Genomic DNA, 15,748 nt, shown 5'->3' on the forward strand with positions numbered 1-15,748 from the left:
TTCCCTGCACTATGTCATAACAGCTATATGCCCTGCACTATGCCATAACAGCTATATGCCCTGCACTATGTCATAAGAGCTATATGCCCTGCACTATGTCATAACAGCTATATGCCCTGCACTATGTCATAAGAGCTATATGCCCTGCACTATGTCATAACAGCTATATGCCCTGCACTATGTCATAACAGCTATATGCCCTGCACTATGTCATAACAGCTATATGCCCTGCACTATGTCATAACAGCTATATGCCCTGCACTATGCCATAACAGCTATATGCCCTGCACTATGCCATAACAGCTATATGACATGCACTATGTCATAACAGCTATATGCCCTGCACTATGCCATAACAGCTATATGACATGCACTATGCCATAACAGCTATATGCCCTGCACTATGCCATAACAGCTATATGCCCTGCACTATGCCATAACAGCTATATGCCCTGCACTATGTCATAACAGCTATATGCCCTGCACTATGCCATAACAGCTATATGCCCTGCACTATGTCATAACAGCTATATGCCCTGCACTATGCCATAACAGCTATATGACATGCACTATGCCATAACAGCTATATGCCCTGCACTATGCCATAACATCTATATGCCCTGCACTATGCCATAACAGCTATATGCCCTGCACTATGCCATAACAGCTATATGCCCTGCACTATGTCATAACAGCTATATGCCCTGCACTATGCCATAACAGCTATATGCCCTGCACTATGCCATAACATCTATATGACCTGCACTATGCCATAACAGCTATATGCCCTGCACTATGCCATAACATCTATATGCCCTGCACTATGCCATAACAGCTATATGCCCTGCACTATGCCATAACAGCTATATGCCCTGCACTATGCCATAACAGCTATATGCCCTGCACTATGTCATAACAGCTATATGCCCTGCACTATGCCATAACAGCTATATGCCCTGCACTATGCCATAACATCTATATGACCTGCACTATGCCATAACAGCTATATGCCCTGCACTATGCCATAACAGCTATATGCCCTGCACTATGCCATAACAGCTATATGCCCTGCACTATGCCATAACATCTATATGACCTGCACTATGCCATAACATCTATATGACCTGCACTATGCCATAACAGCTATATGACCTGCACTATGCCATAACATCTATATGACCTGCACTATGCCATAACAGCTATATGCCCTGCACTATGCCATAACAGCTATATGCCCTGCACTATGCCATAACAGCTATATGCCCTGCACTATGCCATAACATCTATATGACCTGCACTATGCCATAACATCTATATGACCTGCACTATGCCATAACATCTATATGCCCTGCACTATGCCATAACAGCTATATGCCCTGCACTATGCCATAACAGCTATATGCCCTGCACTATGCCATAACATCTATATGACCTGCACTATGCCATAACAGCTATATGCCCTGCACTATGCCATAACATCTATATGACCTGCACTATGCCATAACAGCTATATGCCCTGCACTATGCCATAACAGCTATATGCCCTGCACTATGCCATAACAGCTATATGCCCTGCACTATGCCATAACAGCTATATGCCCTGCACTATGCCATAACAGCTATATGCCCTGCACTATGCCATAACAGCTATATGCCCTGCACTATGCCATAACAGCTATATGCCCTGCACTATGCCATAACAGCTATATGCCCTGCACTATGCCATAACAGCTATATGCCCTGCACTATGCCATAACAGCTATATGCCCTGCACTATGCCATAACAGCTATATGCCCTGCACTATGTCATAACAGCTATATGCCCTGCACTATGTCATAACAGCTATATGCCCTGCACTATGCCATAACAGCTATATGCCCTGCACTATGTCATAAGAGCTATATGCCCTGCACTATGTCATAACAGCTATATGCCCTGCACTATGTCATAACAGCTATATGCCCTGCACTATGTCATAAGAGCTATATGCCCTGCACTATGTCATAAGAGCTATATGCCCTGCACTATGTCATAAGAGCTATATGCCCTGCACTATGTCATAACAGCTATATGCCCTGCACTATGCCATAACAGCTATATGCCCTGCACTATGCCATAACAGCTATATGCCCTGCACTATGCCATAACAGTTATATGCCCTGCACTATGCCATAACAGTTATATGACCTGCACTATGTCATAACAGTTATATGCCCTGCACTATGTCATAACAGCTATATGCCCTGCACTATGCCATAACAGCTATATGCCCTGCACTATGCCATAAGAGCTATAACACACAGCGTGTGTATCTTCCCCTAATATAGACTCCAAATTCCTCTCCCACGCATTCTAATGATGTGGCTTCATATGCAAAGCAGCTCCTGTTATGGAGGAAGGACAGGGAAGGGTTAAATATGAAGGCTGTTTTGTTACAATAGAGAGAGAGAAACCCCTCAGTCAGCCCTCATGAGGAAGGGAGAGAGAGGGGGAGGCTAGGCAGGTCGGGCGGATGTGTTTACCTACCCGTATCCACTGGTTACGAGCTGCTGCACCGTGTTACAGCTCTGGGGCTGTCCCTGGGCAGGGAGGAAGTACGCAGCAGCTCTTTGAGGTAGGTAGGAGAGTGTGTGTGTGTGTGTGTGTGTGTGTGTGTGTGTGTGTGTGTGTGTGTATGTTGAGCGCTCCGCGTTCCTCTTACCGTCCTTCTCAGCCTCCTCTGTGAGGGCTGAGGCCCCTGGCCCCGTTCTGGCTGGGCCTTGGCAGCGCGCCCTGTCCTCTCCTCCATCTCCATCCCCCTCTCTCCGCTCGCGCTGGCTGTCTGCCAAGTCCACCGCCGCCCCTCCTCCCTCCTTCTCTTTCAGTTCCAGCTCAGAGAAGCGCAGCATAGCACGCTACAGACACACACACACACACACACACACAGTCATGAGACCGACCCTGCGCTGCTCTCTTTTTCTTTTCTCTCTCTCTCTCTCTCCCTCTCTCTCTCTCTCTCTCTCTCTCTCTCTCTCTCCGCACGAGACCTCTTTCCCTGCTCCTCTACTAAGGGTCTGCGTCCCCAAAGGCCAAAGTGACTTCCTTCCTCCTTCCCTTATTTCCTCCCTTTAGTTATGGTCTCCTTTCCGTCATCTGCACTGACGTGGATGCAAGACCTGACAGGGTGAACGCCAGCCTCTGGAGAGCTGTTTGTTTTGTAGCCTAACCTTCACCTGTCAACTTGTTGTGAGATCAGATTAGTGCAGATTGAGGAAGGAGAGGGGACAAGGAAAGGAAGCCATTTTAGACTCTCTGTTGACTCTCTCTGTAGCCGTTCATGCCTTACAGTGAGGTCACCTCAACAACAGCTAACAACATTGACATCAATAAAACAGTTTTGGTCTGGTAACAGAACTCCATGCCCCTTGTCCACTTTTACTCCTGACTGGCTGTCTAACAGAAACACACAAAAACAACGACAGAAAAGCCTGATTCTTCTACTACGCTCCTGAAACCGCAAAAACCAAAATGAAAATAATAATTTGTCAAATTTTGGAATAAGAAGTGTAAATGAACTGACCTCACAGTAAGCAGCAGGTTGACTTAATTTACTGTCCTCTTGTGTTAAGCCTTCCATCTAAGTAATTGAATTAAACGGGTGCTCAATATTTTTGGCCAGTCATTTCAGTCATACAACTGTCATTTCAGTGATATAGAAAACTGACATTCATTAATATTAAAACCCATCCTATTATCATCACACAGTTATGCATATGAATTGATTTAATAAACAAGTCAGAGTAGCAAGGTAAACAGAGGTGTGAATTAAGCAATAAGGCCCACGCCGGTGTGGTATATGGTCAATATACCACAGCTAAGGGCTGTTCTTATGCACGACGCAACACGGAGTGCCTGGATACAGCCCTTAACCGTGGTATATTGGCAATAAACCACAAACCCCCGAGGTGCCTAATTCACAAACCCCCGAGGTGCCTAATTGCTATTATAAACTGGTTACCAATGTAATTAGAGCAGTAAAAATACATGTTTTGCCATACCCGTGGTATACGGCTGTCAGCCAATCAGCATTCAGGGCTCAAACCACCCAATTTATAATAGCCTATAGATCAAATTCAATACAACAGGGTTTCTGACAGCCAAATGCCAATCTAGAAAGACATGAACACTGGAGCACACAATCTTGGGCGTCATAGAAACCTCCCTGTTGGGCTCCCATATTCAAAACATTAATTCAGTGAAAAATCAATGACCAGGCAGCAGAGGCTGAGGCTGGGAAATAGGGCTGGGAATAAGGCTGGGGGTGGGGAATGAGGCTGGGGAATAGGGTTGGGGAATGAGGCTGGGGAATAAGACTGGGGTTGGGGAATGAGGCTGGGGAATAGGGCTGTGGTTGGGGAATGAGGCTGGGGAATGAGGCTGGGGAATAAGACTGGGGTTGGGGAATGAGGCTGGGGAATGAGGCTGGGGAATAAGACTGGGGTTGGGGAATGAGGCTGGGGAATAAGACTGGGGTTGGGGAATGAGGCTGGGGAATAAGACTGGGGTTGGGGAATGAGACTGGGGAATAAGGCTGGGGTTGGGGAATGAGGCTGGGGTTATGAGGCTGGGGAATAAGCCTGGGAATAAACCTGGGAATTAGATTAGGGAATGAGGTGGGGGAATAAGCCTGGGGTTGGGGAATGAGGCTGGGGAATAAGCCTGGGATTGGGGAATGAGGCTGGGGAATAAGGCTGGGGTTGAGGAATGAGGCTGAGGAATAAGGCTGGGGTTGGGGAATGAGGCTGGGGAATAAGCCTGGGGTTGGGGAATGAGGCTGGGGAATAAGACTGGGGTTGGGGAATGAGACTGGGGAATAAGGCTGGGGTTGGGGAATGAGGCTGGGGTTGGGGAATGAGGCTGGGGAATAAGCCTGGGATTAGGGAATGAGCCTGGGGTTGGGGAATGAGGCGGGGGAATAACCCTGGGATTAGGGAATGGGGTGGGGGAATAAGCCTGGGGTTGGGAATGAGGCTGGGGAATAAGCCTGGGATTAGGGAATGAGGCTGGGGAATAAGCCTGGGATTGGGGAATGAGGCTGAGGAATAAGCCTGGGGTTGGGGAATGAGGCTGGGGAATAAGGCTGGGGTTGGGGAATGAGGCTGGGGTTGGGGAATGAGGCTGGGGTTGGGGAATGAGGCTGGGGAATAAGCCTGGGATTAGGGAATGAGCCTGGGGTTGGGGAATGAGGCGGGGGAATAACCCTGGGATTAGGGAATGGGGTGGGGGAATAAGCCTGGGGTTGGGAATGAGGCTGGGGAATAAGCCTGGGATTAGGGAATGAGGCTGGGGAATAAGCCTGGGATTGGGGAATGAGGCTGAGGAATAAGGCTGGGGTTGGGGAATGAGGCTGGGGAATAAGCCTGGGGTTGGGGAATGAGGCTGGGGAATAAGCCTGGGGTTGGGGAATGAGGCTGGGGAATAAGCCTGGGGTTGGGGAATGAGGCTGGGGAATAAGCCTGGGGTTGGGGAATGAGGCTGGGGAATAAGCCTGGGGTTGGGGAATGAGGCTGGGGAATAAGACTGTGGTTGGGGTATGAGGCTAGGGAATGAGGCTGGGATTGGGGAAGAAGGCTGGGGAATAAGACTGTGGTTGGGGAATGAGGCCGGGGTTGGGGAATAAAGGCTGGGGAATAGGGCTGGGGTTGGGGAATGAGGCTGGGGAATAGGGCATAAGGCTGGGGTTGGGGAATGAGGCTGAGGCATAAGGCTGGGGTTGGGGAATGAGGCTGGGGAATGAGGCTGGGGCATGAGGCTGGGGCATAAGGCTGGGGTTGGGGAATGATGCTGGGGCATAAGGCTGGGGTTGGGGAATGAGGCTGGGGAATGAGGCTGGGGCATAAGGCTGGGGAATAGGGCTGGGGTTGGGGCGAGAGCCGCTCTAGTTGCAGGGCTGTGTTGAGTCGGTTTAGCAGAGGTTGGGCTGCTAGCGGGCGCTAATCTCCACCGTCGGAGAAGGACTTGGAATTAGCCAGGATTCCACTAGAGCAGAGCTGAGAGAGCCAGGCTGTCTCTGCACCCCAGCGCTCAGCCAACAGAGCTAGGGGGAGGAGGATGGGGGAGAGGGGGAGGGGAGGTTAACAGAGTATAATTTGAGGACAGAGGAGCCTTTTGGGGACTGGGAGAAGGGAGGGGGCTGGCTGCTCTACCTCTATCTCTCCCCTCCTTCAGCACCATCTATCCCCCCATCCCCAGGCCTCACCTGCAGGTTAACAATAGCCCGGGGCTGTAAGAGCCTAACAGGCTGCCATGGCACACACACACACACACACACACACACACACACACACACACACACACACACACACACAGCCAGCAGCTTAGCTTCTGCCTGGCTGAGCAGCGCGGGAACACACACACACACACAGCGTGTTGTGTTCACTCGCTCTCTCTGTGAACTAAAACACCACCGCAGTGGAGGTCAGCTCCACAGGCTCATAGCGTGGGCGGGGGTGAGGAGGCGGGAGGATTGCAGGAAGGGAGGGAGGGAGACAGAGGGGAGGGAAGGCAACGGCCAACAGTAATTATACTGGAGCTTGTGGAGACGGGGCTTGGCAGGGCAGGGGGGCTGATACAGAGCAGAGAGCTTCGTACTTCCAACTCCACTGCTCTCTATAGACCACCATCTCCTTTAGATCTGCCCAGTGAAACCTGACTGGCTGAAATCTTAGAAAGACCCATCCTATCAGTCTTCCTTCCTTGTGTTCCCAACTGCTAAAACACCAGATGAAAGTCATCATCAAATCCCAAATCTTGATTTTCAATCAGGTGTGTTTTTCCTGGGTTGGAACAAAAGCCAACACATACTGCTTCGCTGTAGGAACCAGGAAAGGAGATGATTTTAAAGACTTTAAAAGGGTTAGGTATGTATGTGTTCTGGGAGATTACCTGCAGGGCCCGCTGCTCTCTGCTTAGCTTGCTGGAGTCGGCGTACAGCTCGGTGGTGACACACTTGATGCGGTCACCAACGTAGCCAGAGGAGTTAGCGATGCGCTTGGCCAGGCTGGACCTCCTGGCCCTGGGGCAGCCTTGGTCGTCGTACTCCTCACCCTCGTGGGACTCTGTGTCCGTGTGCATGTCCTTGTCCAGGTCTGAGTAGTGGTCCATGGTCCTTTCATTCCTAAACCCAGATTCGTTCAAGGTGCGTTCCCTAGGAGAGTGGTCTGGGGAGGTGCGGTCCTCGCAAGAGCGGACCCTACATGTAAGATCCACACGTGTACGGTCCCAAGAGCTGCGGTCCTTAAAAGTACAGTCCTCATGCGTATGGTCCCAGAAACTGCGGTCCACAGAACTACGGTCCACAGAGGTGGGGTCCTCAAAAGTACAGTCCCTGCTCTTAAGGCCCTCTAAAGATTGGTCTCTACGGTTCCAAGAGGTGCGGTCTCCAGAAGTCCTTGCGCAGCGAAGGGTCTGCTCCTCTGGCAGGTCAGAGATGGGGCTGCTTTCTGCAGGGCTGGGGCTGTCCTCCTCATGTCTGGGGAAAGGGCAGGGGGAGAGGGAGGGGGGCTCAGGACGGAGGGAGGAAGGGTGGAAGCCCAGCCACAGCTGGCTGCGTTGCTGCTGCTCTGCCTGCCTGTGGGCCTGGCCTGGCCTGAGTTCAACAGCCTGGCCGGTACGGAGCATGTGCTGGAGCTCTGCCTCTCTCCCCTCGTTTCTCCCGATACTCCCACTACCCACAGGTTTGGAAGGGTCTCCTCTCTTAGCGCATGGAGAGACAGCTTTGGTCAGGGGAGAGTCGCTGTCCCCATCGTCTTGGATTAAGTCGATACAGACTATCTCCTCTCTAGCTCCCGCCAGGGGCTTGTGGTTGAGGCTCTTTGAGCCCAGGCCTGTGGACCTGTCGGTCTCTCTGTCCCCCCTGCGGGTGTGTTTAGTGTCTGGGGCCTGGGTCTTGTAGGCCGGGGCAGAGCCCTCGTGGTGCTGCCAAATCTTCTCCTTGGGCCTGGACCGGGGCTCCTGCAGGCGCTCGCTGGTCTTGAGGTCCAGGCCTGTGTGGGGCGAGGACATGAGGGGGTGGACCATCTCCTGGGAGTCATGGAAGGTCAGGTAGTCTCCGTGGCTGGGGGATGCCGTACGGGAGGCCGTGTTTGGGGGCAGGCGGGGTGGGTACAGGCTGCTGCTGCCCAGCAGAACAGGGTGGGGGTACACTGGGCCTTTGCCTGGCATGGGCATGTGGGGCAGGGACATGCTCTCCTGGACCGAGTAGGGCAGGTATCTGTTAGCGTAGGCTAGGCTAGGGGGCAGATAGCCGTCACTCTGGGGGAGGTAGAGTTGGCTAGGGGGGTGGCCGGACGGATGGCTGTTGTCGGACGGATGGCTGTTGTCTAAGTGTGGCGGCTGCTGGGGTTTGAAGAGCATCTCCTGAGCCTCTGGTTTCTTGAGGGGTTTCAATGGCTTCCCAGAAGAGGGATGGCTGCCCATTCTGTTGGAAGAAGGGGCTGTCTCAGAGTAGTTGGGGGAGGATCTTGGCCAATCACCGTTGACCTTGGGAGAGGCGGAGGCAGAGGACGGTCGGCTCCCAGAAGGGGCTACCACAGCTGGGGCATGGCTTGGGGCGACAGCCCCATCGACCTCACCTATCCTGGGAGAGGAAGAGCTTCGCTGCTGCGTTGAAGACAAGTTCTCCAGGTTTTTATGTTTGATGACGGAGGGGTCTTTGTTGTGGTTGGCGTCTGAGCTGGAGTGGACCGGGGTCGAGCTGGGCACCACCCAGGAGGAGCGTAAAGTGCTAATGATCTCAGGCCTCTCAGAGGTTTTGGAGGAAGCCCCTGACGGGGAGAGGGTCTCTTTGAGGAGCTCCCGGCTGGGGGGTAAGCCGTATCGAGCCGCGGGCGAGTAGCCCAGCTTAGCCAAGGCCTCTAGTTTTGGGGGGAATCCGTTGGGGGAGCCTTCCAACTCCAGGATTTTGGCTGACAGATCCAGAGGCTTGTCCGCAGGGTCTTTGGCAGGAGCCTGTAGTACTGCTGGTCTATCAGAGGACAAAGTCTTTAAAGGGGACTGGCTCCGCTTCCTTTCCCCATTCCTCTCCACATTCCTGTGCTCTGAGCTGCTGCCCTGCTCTTTGGCTTTGTGGGTGTTGCTGCTGGACCGCACCGGGGAGCGGTGCTCAGAGGACATGCTGCTCATGTAGAAAGGATGGGACACCGACAGGGAGGAAGAGGTGGTGGTGGTGGAGGAGCAGGGAGGGCTTCTGAACAGTGACTTCTGGATGTCCAAAGTGCTGTTGTCTATGAGAGGAGAGGGGGAGGGACTGAGGTCTGGGGAGGGTGGGGGGCTGTGCGGGGGACTGCATTATAAGTGCTTGGGTGGAGTCCACTGGTAGGCTGCTGCTAATGCCAGTCCCAGCACTACTACTGGTAATACTGCTACTGTTGTGAATGCTGCTGCTGCCAGAGCTCTTACTAGAGGAAGTCCGGCTGAGCTTACTACTGCTGCTGTTGTTGTGCTGCCTGTCACTATGGGACTGGGGTTGGGACTGGGGCTGCCTGTCTCTACTGTGTGATTGGTGATGGGGTTGGGACTGGGACTGGCTGTCACTATGGGACTGGGGTTGGGACTGGGTCTGCCTGTCACTATGTGACTGGTGATGGGGTTGGGACTGTGTCTGCCTGTCACTATGTGACTGGTGATGGGGTTGGGACTGGGGCTGCCTGTCACTATGTGACTGGTGATGGGGTTGGGACTGGGGCTGCCTGTCACTATGTGACTGGTGATGGGGTTGGGACTGGGGCTGCCTGTCACTATGTGACTGGTGATGGGGTTGGGACTGCTGGTGGGCCTGGTGCTGCTGGTGAAGCTGGGACCCATAGGGGGAGGCCTCATGGTGAATCCGGGGCCCCAGACCCTGCATCGGTGAGAGGGTGTTGGGGACCACCGTGGCCATGGGGATCCTCATAGGAGGGGCCAGGGGGGAGGAGATGGGGGCCGGGGGGTACGGGGGCATGTAGAAGAGGCGCTCTGCCCCAGCAGCGCTACCCCCCGCCCCTCCACACAGGGACTGGTAGGCCAGGTGCTGGGGCAGGTAGGGTGAGGGCTGGGACAGGAACGAGGCCTTGTACATGTTGAGGGCTGCGTATTTGGAGGAGTCCAGGAAGGGGTACAGTCCGGGGTCCGCGTACGGGTTTACTGCCCAGGGAAGTCGTAGGAAGCCGTTGTTGCCGTTGAGGCCCAGCTCAGTGGGTTTATCTCCAGGCCCCACACGCCGCTCCATTCCCAGGCCCTCCCCTCCTCCACCAGGCCTCTGCAACCCAGGGGGAGAGCTCTTATACAGACCCACATAACCGTTACCAGGCTTCCTGCCGTCCAAGGTCAACCCTTCGGGTTTGTAGACTAGGTCGTAGCCCAGGGGCAAGGAGGAGACCCCCTCCCTGGCTTTTTCGGAGGCGGACAAGGTGCGGATGCCCGGGTAGACCATCCCTCCGTGGACGCGGAGGCTCTCCCTCATCAGGCTGCTACGGTCCATGCCCAGGGCAGCTAGCGGATTCATTCTGCAAGCAGCACTCGCATCCACCTGCAACAAGACAACACACAACGCCAAAGAGAGGGATGAGAGACTGAGCCTTATAGCACTAAAGGGATGATATTCTCATTTATACACGTTTATGGTTTCTCAGCATACTGTGGAGTCCTACTAGACAAGCTCTTGTGATATTACATTAGAGAATATTAAAGTGAATTAACTCACTTTTGGAAATATAATAAGTTGAATTTTCCCTCAATAAAAATAGATCCACTATCAACTTTTAAAGCTGTAGTAAGATCCTCTTAAACAGTTAACACAATCAAGAGACCACTAGCGGGAGACGTGGGTATATTTTGTAGAATTTCCATTAGGAGCACATTAGTAATACATCTCCATTAATCAAGCACAGGGGGATTCATTTAACAGAGAGCTCCATTTTAAAAGGCCCTGTCTCCATACTGTAACCACAACACTTAAGAACACGTCTCCGGACCCACTCTACAACAAGGGAAAGTCAAGGTCATTGGAGAGACACCACACAAGCAGCAGAATATGGAGCCTTGCTTTGCAAATGGCACCTTATTCCCTATTTAGAGCACTACTCTGGTCAAAAGTAGTGCACTATATAGGGAATAGGGTGCCATTTGGATTGAATCCTTGCTCTATCTGGCTCTTGTAAGAGGGAAGCGCTAGCTGCAGCTGATTCCTAACAGGGGAAGAGAAGCCTTTGAGGCAGCCAGGAAAACGACATGTATCAGTCTGATCCATCATCACTAGCAGGGGGATTCATGTCTACCTGGATTGCTGATGTACCGCTACAGTAGACCAGCCCTCTGTTCTACTCCCACAGACCAAACCATACCTGGGTTCAAACAGTATTGGTTTTTATTCAAATACTTCAGCTGCACTTGATTGAGTCTGCCTGGTGCAATGGCACCAATGAAATCATCCCAAAAGTGCACATTTTCACCCAACTCGTACTGCAAGGCAGGCTCAATCAAACACTCAAAGTATTTGAGAGATAGCAAAATACTATTTGGACAGAGCGAGTCCATGACAGAGTAGAGTACTGATGCCAGGAAGTGGATTAATTGGGTTTCCTGCCTGCGCAAGGTACGATATGGGGGCGGCTGTTTGAGTCATCTCCTATTGGATCAACTGTAGGACCCATTTAGAAATGATAGCAGGCAGCCCAGTGGAGGAGTAGCTACACCACAATAATCCTACATCCAAATGAAAACCAAAGCCCTTGTGGAGGGCTCTTCCAGGTCTGCCATACACTACATTACAGACAGGGCTTCATATCGTAGCTTACCATGCTTTGTGTGATGTGGTGGTTCCTGGATGGTTAGATCCACATGGGTAGTCTGCCTCCCACCATCCCTCACTGGTACAATCCTGTCAAGACAAAGACAGAACAACTGTGCGTTACCATCAATCAATCAAATTTATAAGGCCCTTTTTACATCAGCAGACGTCACAAAATGCTTATACAGAACCCCAACCTAAAACCCCAAAGAGCAAGCAATGCAGAAAAGCAGTGGCTAGGAATAAGTGCTTAGAAAGGCAGGAACCTAGAGAGCGCAAGACAAAGAGCGCAAGACTGAGTCAAAACAGCAGGTGACAAGGTAGCACGTCGGGTGAACTGGTCAGAGTTCCTCTTAGAAAGAAAATATACAACTATCTATACATACTATATATAACTATCGGAACTAAGACTACAAATAATTGATGTTGGCACAAGATGGAGAGAGTTGGAGCATAACTAACTAAATGATGTTGGTAAGTGTATTGTTAAGAAAAGAAAATCTTTGAACAAAAAAAGAAACCCATCCTAAAACCCAGAAGACCAAGCAATACAGAACAACAGTGGCTAGGAAAAACTCACTAGAAAGACAGGAACCTAGGAAAAAACAGAGAGAGAGAGGAAGAAACCGAGAGAGAGAGGAAGAAACCGAGAGAGAGAGAGAGAGAGGGGAAGAAACCGAGAGAGAGAGAGGAAGAAACCGAGAGAGAGAGAGGAAGAAACCGAGAGAGAGAGAGGAAGAAACCGAGAGAGAGAGAGGAAGAAACCGAGAGAGAGAGGGGAAGAAACCGAGAGAGAGAGAGAGGAAGAAACCGAGAGAGAGAGAGGAAGAAACCGAGAGAGAGAGGAAGAAACCGAGAGAGAGAGGAAGAAACCGAGAGAGAGAGGAAGAAACCGAGAGAGAGAGGGGAAGAAACCGAGAGAGAGAGGAAGAAACCGAGAGAGAGAGGGGAAGAAACCGAGAGAGAGAGAAGGGGAAGAAACCGAGAGAGAGAGAGAAAGGAAGAAAGAAACCGAGAGAGAGAGAGGAAGAAACCGAGAGAGAGAGAGAGGAAGAAAGAGAGAGAGAGAGAGAGGAAAAAACCGAGAGAGAGAGGAAGAAACCGAGAGAGAGAGAGGAAGAAACCGAGAGAGAGAGAGGAAGAAACCGAGAGAGAGAGGAAGAAACCGAGAGAGAGAGAGAGGAAGAAACCGAGAGAGAGAGAGAGGAAGAAACCGAGAGAGAGAGAGAGGAAGAAACCGAGAGAGAGAGGAAGAAACCAAGAGAGAGGTAGAAACCGACAGAGAGAGGAAGAAACCGACAGAGAGAGGAAGAAACCGAGAGAGAGGTAGAAACCGAGAGAGAGGAAGAAACCGAGAGAGAGGAAGAAACCGAGAGAGAGAGAGAGAGAGAGAGAGAGAGAGAGAGGAAGAAACCGAGAGAGAGAGAGAGGAAGAGAGAGAGAGAGGAAGAAACCGAGAGAGAGAGAGGAAGAAACCGAGAGAGAGAGAGGAAGAAACCGAGAGAGAGAGAGGAAGAAACCGAGAGAGAGAGAGGAAGAAACCGAGAGAGAGAGAGGAAGAAACCGAGAGAGAGAGAGGAAGAAACCGAGAGAGAGAGAGGAAGAAACCGAGAGAGAGAGAGGAAGAAACCGAGAGAGAGAGAGGAAGAAACCGAGAGAGAGAGAGGAAGAAACCGAGAGAGAGAGAGGAAGAAACCGAGAGAGAGAGAGGAAGAAACCGAGAGAGAGAGAGAGGAAGAAACCGAGAGAGAGAGAGAGGAAGAAACCGAGAGAGAGAGAGAGGAAGAAACCGAGAGAGAGAGAGAGGAAGAAACCGAGAGAGAGAGAGAGAGAGGAAGAAACCGAGAGAGAGAGAGAGGAAGAAACCGAGAGAGAGAGAGAGAGGAAGAAACCGAGAGAGAGAGAGAGGAAGAAACCGAGAGAGAGAGAGGAAGAAACCGAGAGAGAGAGAGAGGAAGAAACCGAGAGAGAGAGAGGAAGAAACCGAGAGAGAGAGAGAGGAAGAAACCGAGAGAGAGAGAGAGGAAGAAACCGAGAGAGAGAGAGGAAGAAACCGAGAGAGAGAGAGGAAGAAACCGAGAGAGAGAGAGGAAGAAACCGAGAGAGAGAGAGGAAGAAACCGAGAGAGAGAGAGGAAGAAACCGAGAGAGAGAGAGGAAGAAACCGAGAGAGAGAGAGGAAGAAACCGAGAGAGAGAGGAAGAAAGAGAGAGAGAGGAAGAAACCGAGAGAGAGAGGAAGAAAGAGAGAGAGAGGAAGAAACCGAGAGAAAGAGAGAGAGAGAGGAAGAAACCGAGAGAGAGAGAGAGGAAGAAACCGAGAGAGAGAGAGAGGAAGAAAGAGAGAAGAGAGGAAGAAACCGAGAGAGAGAGAGGAAGAAACCGAGAGAGAGAGAAGAAACCAAGAGAGAGAGAGGAAGAAAGAGAGAGAGGAAGAAACCAAGAGAGAGGAAGAAACCAAGAGAGAGGAAGAAACCAAGAGAGAGGAAGAAACCAAGAGAGAGAGAAAGAGGAAGAAAGAAAGAGAGAGAGAGGAAGAAACCGAGAGAGAGGAAGAAACCGAGAGAGAGGAAGAAAGAGAGGAAGAAACCGAGAAAGAGACGAAGAAACCGAGAGAGAGAGAGGAAGAAACCGAGAGAGAGAGAGGAAGAAACCAAGAGAGAGAGAGAGAGAGAGGAAGAAACCAAGAGAGAGGTAGAAAGAGAGAGAGGAAGAAACCGAGAGAGAGAGAGGAAGAAACCGAGAGAGAGAGAGAGGAAGAAACCGAGAGAGAGAGGAAGAAACCGGGAGAGAGAGAGGAAGAAACAAGAGAGAACCGAGAGAGAGAGAGGAAGAAACCGAGAGAGAGAGAGGAAGAAACCGAGAGAGAGAGAGGAAGAAACCGAGAGAGAGAGAGGAAGAAACCGAGAGAGAGAGAAGAAACCAAGAGAGAGAGGAAGTAACCGGGAGAGAGAGGAAGAAACCAAGAGAGAGGAAGAAACCAAGAGAGAGGAAGAAACCAAGAGAGAGGAAGAAACCAAGAGAGAGGAAGAAACCGAGAGAGAGAGGTAGAAAGAGAGAGAGGAAGAAACCAAGAGAGAGGTAGAAAGAGAGGAAGAAACCAAGAGAGAGGTAGAAACCGAGAGAGAGAGAAGAAACCGAGAGAGAGGAAGAAACCGAGAGAGAGAGAAGAGAGAGAAGAAAGAGAGAGAGGAAGAAACCGAGAGAGAGAGAGGAAGAAACCGAGAGAGAGAGGAAGAGAGAGAGGTAGAAACCGAGAGAGAGGAAGAAACCAAGAGAGAAACCGAGAGAGAGAAGAGAGAGAGAGGTAGAAACCGAGAGAGAGAGAGGAAACCGAGAGAGAGAGGTAGAAACCGAGAGAGAGAGGAAGAAACCGAGAGAGAGAGGAAGAAACCGAGAGAGAGGTAGAAACCGAGAAAGAGAGGAAGAAACCGAGAGAGAGAGAGGAAGAAACCGAGAGAGAGAGGAAGAAACCAAGAGAGAGGTAGAAACCGACAGAGAGAGGAAGAAACCAAGAGAGAGGTAGAAACCGACAGAGAGAGGAAGAAACCAAGAGAGAGAGAGGAAGAAACCGAGAGAGAGAGAGGAAGAAACCGAGAGAGAGAGGAAGAAACCGGGAGAGAGAGAGGAAGAAACCGAGAGAAACCGAGAGAGAGAGAGGAAGAAACCGAGAGAGAGAGAGGAAGAAACCGAGAGAGAGAGAGGAAGAAACCGAGAGAGAGAGAGGAAGAAACCGAGAGAGAGAGAGGAAGAAACCGAGAGAGAGAGGAAGAAACCAAGAGAGAGAGAGGAAGTAACCGGGAGAGAGAGGAAGAAACCAAGAGAGAGGAAGAAACCAAGAGAGAGGAAGAAACCAAGAGAGAGGAAGAAACCGAGAGAGAGAGGTAGAAACCGACAGAGAGAGGAAGAAACCAAGAGAGAGGTAGAAACCGAGAGAGAGAGG

General features: G+C 51.2%; 1 protein-coding gene across 1 annotated transcript in view; it reads right to left on the reverse strand.

Annotated features, from left to right (window-relative positions):
• LOC112237477 (BCL-6 corepressor-like) overlaps positions 1-15,748 on the reverse strand; it is a 103,137-nt gene that overhangs the window by 74,898 nt on the left and 12,491 nt on the right. The window contains 5 exon segments of the mRNA XM_042319483.1: positions 2,703-2,895; positions 3,561-3,617; positions 6,926-9,290; positions 9,292-10,547; positions 11,815-11,897. Of these exon segments, the coding sequence (XP_042175417.1) occupies positions 2,703-2,895; positions 3,561-3,617; positions 6,926-9,290; positions 9,292-10,547; positions 11,815-11,817 (3,874 nt within the window). The 5' untranslated portion in view covers positions 11,818-11,897.

Source organism: Oncorhynchus tshawytscha, unplaced genomic scaffold (genome assembly GCF_018296145.1).
Source record: "Oncorhynchus tshawytscha isolate Ot180627B unplaced genomic scaffold, Otsh_v2.0 Un_scaffold_4246_pilon_pilon, whole genome shotgun sequence".
Lineage (NCBI taxonomy): Eukaryota > Metazoa > Chordata > Actinopteri > Salmoniformes > Salmonidae > Oncorhynchus > Oncorhynchus tshawytscha.